The sequence below is a fragment of the Eublepharis macularius genome, chromosome 1, assembly GCF_028583425.1.
Source record: "Eublepharis macularius isolate TG4126 chromosome 1, MPM_Emac_v1.0, whole genome shotgun sequence".
In the NCBI taxonomy this organism is placed as follows: domain Eukaryota; kingdom Metazoa; phylum Chordata; class Lepidosauria; order Squamata; family Eublepharidae; genus Eublepharis; species Eublepharis macularius.
This window is the reverse complement of record NC_072790.1, coordinates 206,727,683-206,741,664: the sequence shown is the minus strand read 5'-3', so window position 1 is coordinate 206,741,664 and position 13,982 is coordinate 206,727,683. Positions and strand designations below refer to the sequence as shown.

At 42.5% G+C, this 13,982-nt stretch overlaps 1 protein-coding gene across 1 annotated transcript in view; it reads right to left on the bottom strand.

Moving 5' to 3' along the window:
- MSH2 (mutS homolog 2) overlaps positions 1 to 13,982 on the bottom strand; it is an 88,838-nt gene that overhangs the window by 31,176 nt on the left and 43,680 nt on the right. Inside the window, exon 8 of the mRNA XM_054986090.1 lies at positions 3,974 to 4,083. Within this exon, the coding sequence (XP_054842065.1) occupies positions 3,974 to 4,083 (110 nt within the window). The remainder of the gene's footprint in view (positions 1 to 3,973; positions 4,084 to 13,982) is intronic.

Genomic DNA, 13,982 nt, shown 5'->3' with positions numbered 1-13,982 from the left:
TGCTGGCCCAACTGCACTACCCAGGTAAACTTGCGAGAACTTGACATGAGTTGGGTGTCTCATGTAGTTTAGCCCTCAGTCTCCTAGAAGGAGGCTTTGGTCTGGCCAGCAGATTTCCCAACAATTTATCCTCCCCCCTTGCAATCATGATTCCCCCCCACCTTGTAAATAGTAAACAAAGGCATTACAGAAGACAACATATTTGTGACCTTATAAGCCTCAGTCCTTAAGCAGGAAGTTTACTCAGCACAAGCAACCAAAACAATCCAGTTGCTATGACAACTTATAGATTTACCACACTAGTCTCAGTTAAAGAGAATGATTCTTACAGTTTTAACACAACTGAACGGGGACCTGTAAAAATCTCCAGTGCAAGATTCTAATTTTTTCCACTGTAGAAAGTTGACAGTGTGTTCCAGGACCCACAGCTGTAGCTCCATCACCAACTTTAATTAACTTTTATGGATTTGCAAATACTAACAAAATCTGGCACAGCATGTTTTATGAGGCTTCATTAAGGATGCCCACTTCAAAAAAAGAAACATTTACCTGAAGTAGGAAAGCGACTGGAAGGTTTGGAGTGACAAAAGAGAAAGGGGCCAGCTAGTAGATACAATAGTGGTCATGTCTTACAGCAAAGAACAGATGGGCCCTGGCTAGACGAAATTTATTACGCTTTTCATTAGTATCACACATTAAATTCTGGTGTTTCTCCTTTCAAGGTGTTTGCTTTTCTTTTTAAAAAGCAAGATGGGAAATTATGCAAGCAAACAGATAAATATTAATATTTACAACTAGGGGTGTGCACGGGGGGGGGGGAATTGGTTTTACCGCTTCAGGTTTTCCCAAAGCAGGAAAATGATTTGTAATATGTAAATTTAAATTGCTTCGGTATGCTCCGTAAAGATTCAGAGAATATCAAAGTGAGGGGGGAAGCTGTCTCCCAGCCCCTCCCACCCCCCAATTACTCCCCCCATCCTCCCCACCCCCACCCCACTTATCAGGCCGTGGAGCCAGCAAGAAGACCAGCTGGGCGGTGGGGAATGCCAGAGCTGACGCTTCCACAGGCCACACCTCCTCCTCTGCCGCTGCAGCAGCCAGCTGGACAGTGGGGAAGGCCAGAGGCAGCACTTCCACCACCCGAGCCACCTCCTCTGCCACTGCCAAGGCCAGCTGGGTGGCAGGGAAGGCCAGAACCGGCACTTCTGCAGCTTGCGCCACTTCCTCCACCACTGCAGTGGCCAGCTGTGCCTCCTCCATCGCCACCGGGAAGGCACAGGTAAGTGGGGTGGTGGGAGGAAGCCCTTTAAACTTCAACTGGCCCATGGGGGGCATTCCCCCACAGGCCAGTTGAAGCTCGGGAAAGGCCCTGAAGCTTCCCGAAGTGCCCCGAATTGCTTCAGGAACCTTTGATACGGAACCCCCAAATCTTTATGGATCGAGTCCAATTAGGGCATTTTCCCCAAATCAGATACCCGAAGCGCATGCCCCTATTTACAACTTCATGTGCACATTTTGGCTTGTCTCCCTTCCTTCTTTCTTACACAAACCTTCACTCTCTTACACAAACCTTCTATGAAACAAAGCAGTGCACATCCAACAGCTTGCCCTTCTACTTTTATTTATTTGAATTTTACACCACTTCTCTTCAATTAAGATTTTGAAGTGGTAGTGACAGGGGAAGCCTGAACTGCAAAAGTTCCATGGACACAGTGGACCATATATGAGCAAAATTCTCACAGCCTGGGTATTGCTGTTGGGGGGGGGAGGTGTCTCTATGCAGTTTCTGCATAGAATCTGCCCCTCATAAAATATATAGTGTCCAAAGAAGAGGCAACAATGGATTCTCTTTGCTACAGAGTTGGGACTGTACTTGGCCTGGCCCCTAAATAGAGAACAAAAGAATGGGTCTCAGCAACCATCAGCAGCCATTCACTAAAGAGGAATGGAAGAAAGGTGGGACAAAAGGCAAGGGAGATAAAGGGATCTCTTCTGTCCCTAGAGTTCAGCCCCTTTGTCCCTTAGCACAAGGATCAGCCTATTAGTCAGGGCTGTGTATATATCATTATTCTGTGTAAGGTCAGAATTTAGCAACCAGAAAATTTCAGATTTTTTTTAGAAAACAGGTTTCTATTTCACATGGTTTGAGATTATGCTGGTAGTATCTGAGGGAATGCCTCAGTCTTCAGTGCTCTGTATAGCTTACTATCCCCTTCCCAATACTAGGACAAGGACAACAAATGATGCAAAATCAGCAAGTGCTGGTTTTCTAAACTTGCATAACGGAAGCCACAAACTACTTGTGTTTGTAGCTCCCACCTAACCAGCTGGGACATGCTTAGTAAGGGTTGTTGTTCTCCGTTGGCTTTCACTGGAAGACTGCTGACACACGCAAGGATATGGAACACTGCAGAGCTGGCCAGACTCAAAATTATCTACAGGTCCACAAGAGAGCAAAGCAGTATGAAGGGGATGTCAACCCTAGACATAGTGAAGTGTCTGGAGAAAGTCAGTTCAAAGTATCAGATGTTGGACCTATGTTACACTAAACAAGTGTTCAGGTTTTCCATTAATATTCAAAGTGCTTTTTGCGGAACATTTATTTAAACACTTCATATAGCTCTTTGACACTGTTTATTCAAAAGGACAGAGGAGGGGTACACAATTCAAACGTTGCAAGGCCATAACACATCTTGATTGGTGCTAAGCAAGCTTCCCTGTGATGGCACCTGGCACCCTGGAGGGGTCCAGAAGGCCAGCTTTTTCCTCTGGGACTCCCACCTCCGGGAAATTTCTCCCTTGTATCTCAAAGGCTACTCATACTGCTTTTCTCTCAGTGAGATGAAGCTTTCTGAAACCCACCCACCACGCCCAGGAAGCTTCAATTGCTTCTCACAGCAGGGATGCAGCAGAAGCTTCCCAAGCCGTTTCTCTCAGAGAGAAGCAGAGTACTGATCCCCACACCCAGGAATGCACGAAAACTCCATGTGCTTTCTAAGCATGGACGTTGGGTACAAGTGATTCTTATTTCATCTAGCTTAAGGTACTAACTAAATGAATAAATTGCATGCCTTACTCTACCTATTGTATTTTTATCCCACCATTTCTTCAAGAGGCTCAGGTAATACACACAAAGTACTTTCTGCCCATTTCATCCTCATAACCAGGGCTCATTTCGAGGGGGAATGCGCAGGAACACAGTTCTGGCAGTTCCCCAAAGAGGTCACATGTCAGGTGGCCCCGCCCACCTGACTCTCTGCCATTTTGGGCCCGTTTCGTCCTGGATTGGGGCTGAAATGGCCCATATCGGGCCTCTGATGGGTGGTGGATCACTCTCCTGCTCAGCAGCAGCCTGATCCTGACCATTTTGAGTTCCTGTTCAGCCATTTACAGCCCCTTTTTGCCATTTTGGGCCCAATTCCAGCCTTGAATGGACAGGATTGGGTCCAAAACAGCCAAGATAGGTGATGTCTGAGGGTGTGGTATATGCCAATCAGTTACACCAATGACACATTTCCAGTGATGTCAAGGGCATTGCACATGCTAATGAGTTATGCTAATGAGTTATGCTAATGAGTTCCTCCAATTCTTTTTCTGCGAAATGACCCCTGCTCATAACTACCCTGAGATGCAGACTCAGATTGACCCAAGTTTGCCCAGTGATTCTCATGGCTGAACAAATATCTGAACTCATATCTCTACAACCAAGTACCATTCAAAGCACGACAGCATACTGGCTTATTCTGACTTTTCCATGGTTGCCTGTTTTTAAATTGTCTAAGTGGTTTGATTTTATTATGTAGTGTATATGACCATTTTCAGTATTTGTGGCTATGAACAGCCTTGAAAAATAGGTTCTTAGCATGCAGGTCAAAATTTTTAATTGCACATAGTAGAAACACAGTGATAAAACCTACCAGATACTTGACAGAAACAGGCCATTTCAGGTAATCATTATGTTTTTAAAGGTTACCTTATCCATGTCTAAAGTTGTTTCGATCATCTCTTGGAACTTGGAGAAATCAGAGAACAACTCATTAAGAGGAGATGTGAACACTGCTTGCAATAGAGTATCATGCTTTCCTGTCAAAAAACAAAGCACACACAAATGTAAGACATGCTGAGTATAGAACAAAGATGCACCTAACCTAGCATTCTCTCTAGTGGTCCACCACTCAGATGACTCAGGAAATTTGCAAGCAAATTAGCATTTATATAGCTTTTTTGAGTGTCATCCCTCCTCACTGGAGACTCCTAACACCTTCCTCCCGATATCCATTCCTGAGGGTCAAGGGACCCCTGGGAAAGCTTTTGGATATGGCATAAGAACACAACACTGGGTGGAGGATTTCAGATCTTCCTATTCAGTTGCAGCACCCAACAATGTATACTGTCTAGTTCATAAGGGTCCTATGACCCTCAGGAACGACTTTTATGGGAGCTCAGGATACTAGTGTGAAATGGAAAAGCAGCAAAGATCCCTATCAGGAACTTTGCATGAACACACAGAAACTCTCCAGGAACTCTGATCTGCTACACAAAGTTTGACTGTGATCATCATCCTATGAATGGCCACAGCAGCTGGAAAACAGAGGCAAACATCCTCCAAGTATAGAGATGAAGTTTTAAATTATGTGTATTAAGCTACTGGTAGGCTCCATGAATTTACCTTTCTGTATATGGACAAACACAAATGACAATTTACCAACTGGTAAATTGGAGTAATGTGTTCAAGTGACCATTTGGTAGGTCATCTGTAATCCTGCCAAGTCATGGAGCGAATTTAACCACTACCATGCTTGCTCAGTGTCCCAATTAGTTGTGGCATTTTTGCTTCTATCTAAATCATGATGTAATCACAGTTACAAATTAGCATGATGCAAGTCAAAAACCCATGCTAAATATATAATTATAGCTTGCATCACCAAAACACTTCAGATTACATTTTGTATTACTGAAAATAACAACCCTATCTCTAGTGTGCATATTTGCAGTTACATACAGCAAATTAAAATGCATTTACATGAACAAACAGAAATTACTGTTAACAGCTTCTCTGTTATTCAGGATTTCAGGAACAAGTACCTCACGTCTGGATATTCTTTACGCATCCCTTCTCTCTTTACATAGACAGCTATATATTCCCTATTTCTCACTCAAAAGGTAGGCAGGTTAAGTCACATCATGCAAAGCTAATCTAGAGCTATTCTATCATGCTTTCTAGGTTAGTAGTAATGAACACAGTAGGAACCCTAAAAACAGTTAATGGTGGAGGCTAGTAAATGTCTCATGAATAATTTGGCAGTAGGTTCATGACATCCTCCTGTAAGACCACAATATAGTCCTGGTCCCCTGCCACTTTTCTTTTTAAAGATTTCCATCGTTTTTAAATTTTAAAAAAATTCTGCCCAACTGCCAGAGAACATCACAAAATGTGCATATTCTATTGATATTCAAAGATACAAGCACAGACACAGATCCATAAAACCCTAAGAAATAGGTAATTAAGGAAACCCTTCATGCTGTACAGCAGAATTAGCCATTCAGTGGACTGACCATGCAAAATAATAATACACAAATATTAGCTAATTTAACTCACACCTACTTCAACCATTCTCTTCCATGACGTTAATTCTTTTAAAAATTCTTCTTCCTGAGTAGAAAATGTGTATGATCTCACCCTTGAGTCCTTGGAGAAAGGCATGCTAAAAGTGCCATAAATAAAGACAAAGGGCATGATCCTCTTTTCTACCTATGGGGATCCCAACAGCTGTTCTACTGAGCAATCACAGGGTTAAAGCTTTCCCTTTACTGAAAAACTCCCATTACCTGGAAAACCAGCGAATCAGGGAGCGACAGAACAAACCTAACCATCTCCCTGATAATCAGCTTCTCTTTCTGAAGGAAGGAAAGTGGGCAGGTGAGTTGGGAGAGTAGTCAAGCGTGCAACATACACAAACCCTCCACAGTGGTACAAGTGTAGGGAAGTTTACTGCTTGTCTTCCCAGTTACACCCATTTGGCTTCTGAAGCCTGTGGTAAAACCAAACCATTTGTTGAGGCGGACCAAAAATAAATTTGCTGTCGTGCACACAGAAGATCCTGCTCTAGTTTTTTTCAGGGACAGAAGCAGAAGGGGATGGGGTGGTGGTAGAGAGACAGACAGAACCTTCCTGAACACAATGGGCATAAACTAAGCCTAAGGGACCAATTGAAAAAAATAAGTGTTAGTTTTTAGATTATCAGACCAACGAGGCTCTTTGCTTCTTCAAAATAAATGTGTGCACGAGCATGCATGCGCACACACGTCTAGATCTTTAGCTCCAAAACTTTGTGTTTATTTTGTTTTAAGAAACTCCTCCTTAAAGTTTAATATGAATGTTCTGCTCTGCACTATCAAGGGGGATGAGGCGTATCCAGTCTTCAGGCAAGCATTGCAAACACTGTCTGTACAAATGATATAAAACACCAATGGATGTCTCAGTCTTTTCAAATTAAATATGGATTTTTAATAAAAGTCCCCAGTTTAATTTTCTCAACTAGTGGCAGATTTAGTTCAGAAGCGTGCATTTGCAGAGGGCAGTAAAGTTTGCCCTTTTTGTTAGCTTAATGAGCAAGGCAGATCTTGATGCTTAGCATTTGGTGGGAAATGACAGTCTTAAATGGCCCAGCCAGCAAAGACAGTCTTATTATTTTTAAAGGGGAGGGGAGATGTCCATTTTGCTCATGCCACCAGAGAAAAGGCTTCAAAAAATTGAAGAAGTTTAACAAGTGTGCCTCACAAATTAGTACTGCAAAAGCAACAATGCCTGTTTTTTAAAAAAATGTTAAAAAGTCATAGGAAATAAATCAGCCACTACCCACCCATCAAGACTAGACAGGCACAGCGAAAGAAAGCAGGGGGCATCAGGGCCATAGTAAGGACTTTGGGCATGATTTAGACACATCTTAACTAGGCTCATTATATTTCCAGAAGATGGCTACTAATTAGCAACAGGATAAATATATCCCTAATAGGAATCCAGCAACTGAGCAAACCCAGATGGACCACACAAGAAAGGAGATTTTGCTGACAGTCACCGTGTTGGTAGACAGATTTTAACCACAGTTCACTCAAGTTCAAATCCCTGCTCAGCCATGGAGCTCACGGGGAGGTTCTCCCCCCAGCCTCACCTACCTCGCAAGACTGTTGCAAGGGAAACAAGTTCCTCAGCAAGGGATGGAAGCACACTGGAAGAACTGACTTTTTGAACTGGGCATTCCTTGCTCTGTGTGGGGCCTGCCCAATCAACACAATTAAGGCCACAATTCCTTTCCAGGGCCATCCAGTTGTGGAGAATTTAATCAAATTGTAGTGGCAACTGAGATGAAGAAGGATGATTAGGGGAGAAACCAGGGGGGAAACAGAGAAACCATTCACGGGAATGCTGTGGCACCCTTAACACAGAAATACTGATATCATGATTCACTGTATCCTGGAATACTATATAAGGGGTCTACAAGTTACAGTTGATGGCTGCAACCAGAACAAGGGCAGAATGTCCACAGCAATCAACTGGTCTATCTCCAGATGACCAGATCCATCCCAGCTGTCTTGCCTGTCCCTACCTTTCACTCTACCCACACAACCTCTATTTTGAACTGCTTGAAACAGCCTCCTGTTGACTGCTTGGAAAACCCATCCCTGTAGCAAGCAACAAGTGAGGTAAGAGCAGCCACATGGATCACACACAACCTCCCCTAAATGTTTCCATTCTCAGAGTACAGGCACTGGAGAAGCTTTCCCCACCCTCTTACAGTTTCCCTTCCGCATGTTTTTACGGTGCTCTACATGCAGCCCTCATTTTGAACACATAAAGCTGCCTTATACGGAGTTAGACCGATACTTCCTACTCCGACTGGCAGAAGCTCTTTAGGATCTCAGGCAGAGGTCTTTTATGTCATCTACACGGTTTGATCCTTTTACCTGGAGTTGCTGGGATCTTCTGCACGCAAAGAACATGATCTATTAACAGAGTCATGACTCCTACCCATTGATAATCCACCCTGAGCCTGCTATAGCGGGGAGGGCGGAATATAAACCGAATTAAATAAATAATAAATAATAATAAAGCAACCTAAGCTCTGTCGGTTCTTCTTGCTCTTGTGTATACTTGTCTGGCAAGATCCAGGAGATCTCTGGGCTCATCCTTGATGGTGACGGAACACAGTATCCTCCAATCCGGATGCTGCCCATTCAACTCTTTCCCCACCACTTTCTCTGCCACTGTGATACCTAGCCATTGTTCAACTATTCTTCTTCTCCGCTCTATGATACTAAAAATAATGACAGAACTGCTACTGGGATGAGGGAGGGGAGAAGAGCAGCCCTGGTATAAGACTACTTCTCCCTACTTGTTTTCCTACTTGCTACTCTTGGTTTTGTTTTTTTATGTCTCTTTCAACTTTCCCAATTTTTCTTCTTTCATACAAACTTTCTCATTCCTCACTTTTTGAAATCACTCTGCTTTTTTTAAAAAAAACTTTCAAAATATATATAAATTCTCCCTCAAATAAAAATAAGAAACCTTTGGGGGGGAAATCTCTCTCTTAAAAACACTTCTCTTTCTCTCCGAAAATCCAAGGGTTTCAGAGCTCCCGAAAGCCTTAGGTGTTTCAGAATGTTAGGCTGTAATTCTATGTATGCTTTTCTTAGAGTACTTCTAAGTAAGCCAGCACAGGACTGCATTAAGTCTGAAGGTGTGTGAGAATCTTCCTCAAGTCCTATATTCAGCCTCAAGTGGTCCAATATAGATTTTAGCCACCCAGACCTTGGTGAGACCATCAGGCAGCTAAAATAATCACGTCACTAAGCCAAAAAGAGAAAGGAGGTAGAGAGTAGCCTCAGAATTGGGTTCACATGCACATGATTTGCAAGACATTGGCTCTGCTTAAAATTAAATATAGCAGAGTCTCATTTTTGAAACTTACTTGAGAGTAAGGCTCACTGAACTGACTGTCTTGTTTTTCAGTAACTATGCACAGAACTGGGCTCTAAATCTAATGGGCAAGAATCTTATTCCAGTTCTACATTCAGCCATAGTTTCCAGTATGAACCCAGATCTTCGTGAGACGCTCAGACAGCAAAAATAACGTAACTAAGTAAGTAAAGAAGAAAGAAGAAAAATAACTTCAAAACAAAAATCAAACATCTCCACAATCAGGAACTGCTGTAAAGTGCCATTGCTGGATCTGAGAGCTGTTCAAATCATACACTTTTGGAAATACTGATGTGGAAGGTACTGCATCCAAGACCGCATCTTTATTCTCAACAGACTTGTCTATTATTGAAAATTGCATTTTAGCTCTTTGGAATGACCTGAAATTAGTCTACATCATCTGAAGACACTTTCTAAAATTTAATGAATGACACTACAGGACTGAGAAAGTTGCTTTTTATTTAACATCTTTTTTTGGTTCAGCACATCTTTGTGAATCTGCATCTTCAGTAATGAACATCATCACACCCAAGTATCACAATTTTTTATTGGTTAGGTCAACATATATATACATTAATACATTCGAATTTTTTCGTTCCCTTAAATATTTGTTATCTGTCCCCACCCCCCTCCCCTTTCTTATATCGACTTCCAACAGCGCTAGAACCATTCTATTTCTTATCATTAACTCTAATTTTACTTCTCATCACTATCATCAAAGGTAAAGTCTCTACATATCTATCTTTTTTAACAATTATCAAAAATCAACAATTTTCCTTTTACATACAATTTATTTTCTAGATAATCTTTCAATTTCTGCCAGTCTTCTTGAAATTCTTTTAAGTTTTGCTCTCTCAATTTCACACCCAAGTATCATAGATAAACACTTGGATTCATGTTTGGGATTAGCTGGATTTTTTTTTTACAGCAAATCACGCAACCCTTGTACATGTAAACAGTGCAAGAGTTCTGTATCTACATTAATTTTGTTTACAACTTTCATTTTTAAAAGATTTTGAACTTTTTCACTCTTCTCTTTTCCTGAACTATAGGACTAGCATGGTGCAATAGGAAGAGAGGCAGGTACCTGAGTGGGACTGATAGGCACTGAAGTTATAACGTTCACATTGTTTTAAAATTCAAACATTTTAACATAATCCTATGTACATTTGTATAACACTAAGCCCTACTAACTACAATCTGACTTTCTTCCATGTAAAGCTGCTCAAATATATACTCTTAATCACAATTAACTGCTTCTCTGTGTAGTGTTTGTGATCTGATCTGCAGTACCTTAGATATACATTCATAAATCATCCCAATGCATGGCTCCTTGGATACAGCAAATGACTGTGACTGGCTGGCCTGCCATTTAGTGGCTGGCTCCACCTATCAGGGATGCCAAGGCTGTGGCAAAAAAAGAGTAGATACTGGTTTTGGTCGCATCTCAGTAGTGACTAGAACATAAGAGCTCTGCTGGCTCAGACCAATGGTCCACCCAGTCCACCATTCATCTCACACAGTGGCCAATCAGTTGCTACTGAGGGCCAACAACAGGGCATGGAGGCCGAGGTCATTCCCTGATGTTGCCTCCTGGCATTGGTATTGACAGGTCTACTGCCTCTGAATGTGGAGATTCCCCTATGAACCACTGATAGACCTATCCTCCATGAATCTGTCTAATTTCCTTTTAAAGCTGGCTATGCCTGTGACCATCACTACATCCTCTGGCAGTAAATTCCGCATCTTAATCACTCATTGTGTAAAGAAGTATTTCCTTTTGTCTGCCCTGAATCTGCTCCCCATCAGCTTCACTGGATGCCCTCAAACTCTAGTATTATAACTAACATGCCAAGCCCCTAGTTTGGCAAGCCCGCTTGACTCACATTTCTGTGTATAAAACCAGAACGAGATTCCAGAACAAGCCTGGTGCAAGGGTAAACAACTAGGTATTCGGATTTTTTTTTTATCTGAACAATAACCACCCACATTTTTCAAACTCTCCCTCTGCAACCATGAGATCTAAAAACTTGCGTTTACATTTTTGTTGTATTTCTAAAGCAAGCTGAGATTCTCAGGCTTCTGCAGAAACAATGAGATTGCAAATTACAGTACGAGCCATGGCTACTAATCACCAAAGCAGCTGTTTTTTAGATCTATCAAGTTCAAAAGCAAGTTATAAATAGCTTGAACAAAAACAAACAAATCAGAGTCCTGTACCTCCATGCACAGGCACTAATTAAATGCAATGTTTTGATCTACAGTTGGGAATTACAGAAAGACAAAACCCGAATTATTACTGATAGTTTCTGAAGCGCTTTACTGGACACAAAATATTTCTTAGAAAATTTGTTTCATACATCTCCTGAAGCCTGGACCCAAGGAATCACAGAAGGAATTATGTTTCCACAGTGGTGCTTTTCTGCCTCCCAAAGAGCCATTTTCAAGTGTTATGCAATGAATGACTATCATGGCAGCGGCGGGGGAGATAAGCCCTTGTAGATTATCAGACACTCCCCTATGTTTCTCTGCCACTTGCTAAAAGATCTTTGGATCCAAGTCACAATCTCATGAGACAGATCAGGCTGTGAAAGGACTGTATGACTTCAGTGAGGACTATATGACTTTAAGACACCCAGCTTCAAAGCATACATTCTGTCTACTGGACCACTCACATTTAATGTATGTTTTCCAGTTAATGCTGCAAAGTTCAGATTTCCTATTTTCTGAGTTTTAATTCTCGATCGCTGGTAAAAAAGTGGTACACCTTGAAATTGTCTTCAACGTGTTTCTACACTGCCTCTCTCGACAGATCACAGGTTCATTATGACAAGCTGCAGATACGTACTGACTGCCGCTGGTTAGGTTAGGAAAGCAAACATCTTGACAACATCAGAACACAGGATAAGCTGAAAACAGGGTTATGCTTACCTGTAACTGTTGTTCATTGAGGTCTTCTGTGCAAGCACAGATGGGACTGCGGGTGTGCAGGCCTGCCAATCAGAGATGTTTTGCAGCTTTTAATCCACTAAGGGGTGCCTCTCCCCCTCCCCCAGAGTGCCTGTTTGGCTGCTTCCTGCTGAAACAGTCCATGTTCTGGGAGAGGTGGTGTCCCCATCCCTCAGCTCCTCCTGAGCTGCTGGACTCTCCAGGTAAGTAATGAAGAACACACACAGAGACAAGAGGGAAGGTGTGTGTGTGCCTGCACAGATGACCTCAATGAACAACATTATCCCTGTTTTTACTGTTGGTCTTCTGTGCAGTCCCACATGGGAGATTAGCAAGATAGTTATGCAAGGAGGAGGGCTGGGCTCTTCACTGGAACAGCAATCGTAGGACTTATTGATTCACTGTTGCCTCTTTCCTGCTGAGCATATCCAGAGCATAATGCCTGATGAAGGTGTCACCAGAAGCCCATGTTGCGACTCTGCATATATCCTAGAAGTGTTGCTGAAGATGCCTGTGACCTGGTGGCATGAGCATGAACTTCCAAAGGACAAGGGAGGTTAGCCTGCTTGTAGCACAGTTTTAAGGCTTGGACTACCCACCTAGCAGTTGTTTGTGAGGTGGCTCTTTTCCCTTTATTCGGATTTGCGTAACAAATGAATAACTGGACAACTGATCTAAAGGAGGTTGTACGGTCCAGATAAAAGAGAATTGCCCTTCATACATCTAACATATGAAGTGTCATTTCAGCCTCAGAGACGAGGGATGGGAAAAAACCACTGGGAGTACGATCTCCTGAGAGATGTGAAGCTTGGAAACCACCTTCAAGAGAAATTCCAGACCATCGTCTCCATGGGGATTTTAAGGAAAGGTGGGCCCATGCATAATGCTGCCAGTTCGCTTACTCTTCTGGCAGAGGTCATTGCCACAAGAAGTGCCACTTTCATAGATAAGACCCTTAGGTGGTGAGTAGCTAAAGGTTTGAAGGGCCTCATTAACAGCTTTGCTAATGCCAGCTGTAATGGCCATTGAGGAATAATCTGGGATATGGGTGGAAACATGTTATGTAACCCTTTAAGGAAAGATTTAGAAATGTAATGGGAAAAAACTGTCTTCTTGTCTACAGAGGGATGAAACGCTGAGATGGCAGCTAAATACACTTTAATAGACAAGATGAACAGACCATCTTGTTTGAACATGAGTAAATAATCTAATCGCTGGACTAACAAACAATAATAAGGGTCCAAACCCTTATTCCTGGCCCAATCAACAAACTTTTCCCATTTGATGGCATAAGACTTTCTGGTGTTAGATTTCCTAGCATCGAGGATAACTTCAGCTACCCTCTCTGAGAGATTCCCTACTGAATAATCAACTAGGCTGACAGTTTGAGTCTGGGTATGTCATGATATTGGACCTCCCTGTAGATGAGTAGGTCTGGAGCTATGGCAAATGTTGAAATTTGCCTCCAGCCAGCTGCAATAGCTGGTGGAACCATGGCTAAAGAGGCCAGAATGGAGTCACTACTACGCCATTCATTTCCTTGGCCTGTATCTTGCTGACTATTCAGGCGATTGGAGGGATGGAAGGAAAAGTGTAAAATAGGTATCCTCATCAATTTACTTGAAATGTGACTCCTAAAGACGTCACATGAAGTCCCCCTCTGGAGCAAAATAAGAGTGTCTTTCGATTTTCCCTTGCGACAAACAGATCTACATCAGAGAAGCCCCACTCTTGGAACAGTGGTAGTATGCACAATTCTTTCAGCGACCACTCATGAATGGAGGAGACTAATTGTCGTGGGTGGGGCCAGGCACTCTTAGCTTTTGCAGAGTAGTCAAGGTACGGTCCAAAGTCTGTGCACAGAGTCCAAACAGCCAATAGCGGGGTTCAAGGGCAAGTCTGTACAACAAGGTCAGGAGGTCCAGACGTCAATTACCAGTAAGTTCCAAGGATCAGGCAAAGTCAACACAGTCCAGAAGTCACAGAAGTCAAGGCAAGGCTCAAGGTAACAACAACAACAACAGAAGATTTATTTACTGCCCTTCAGGACAACTGT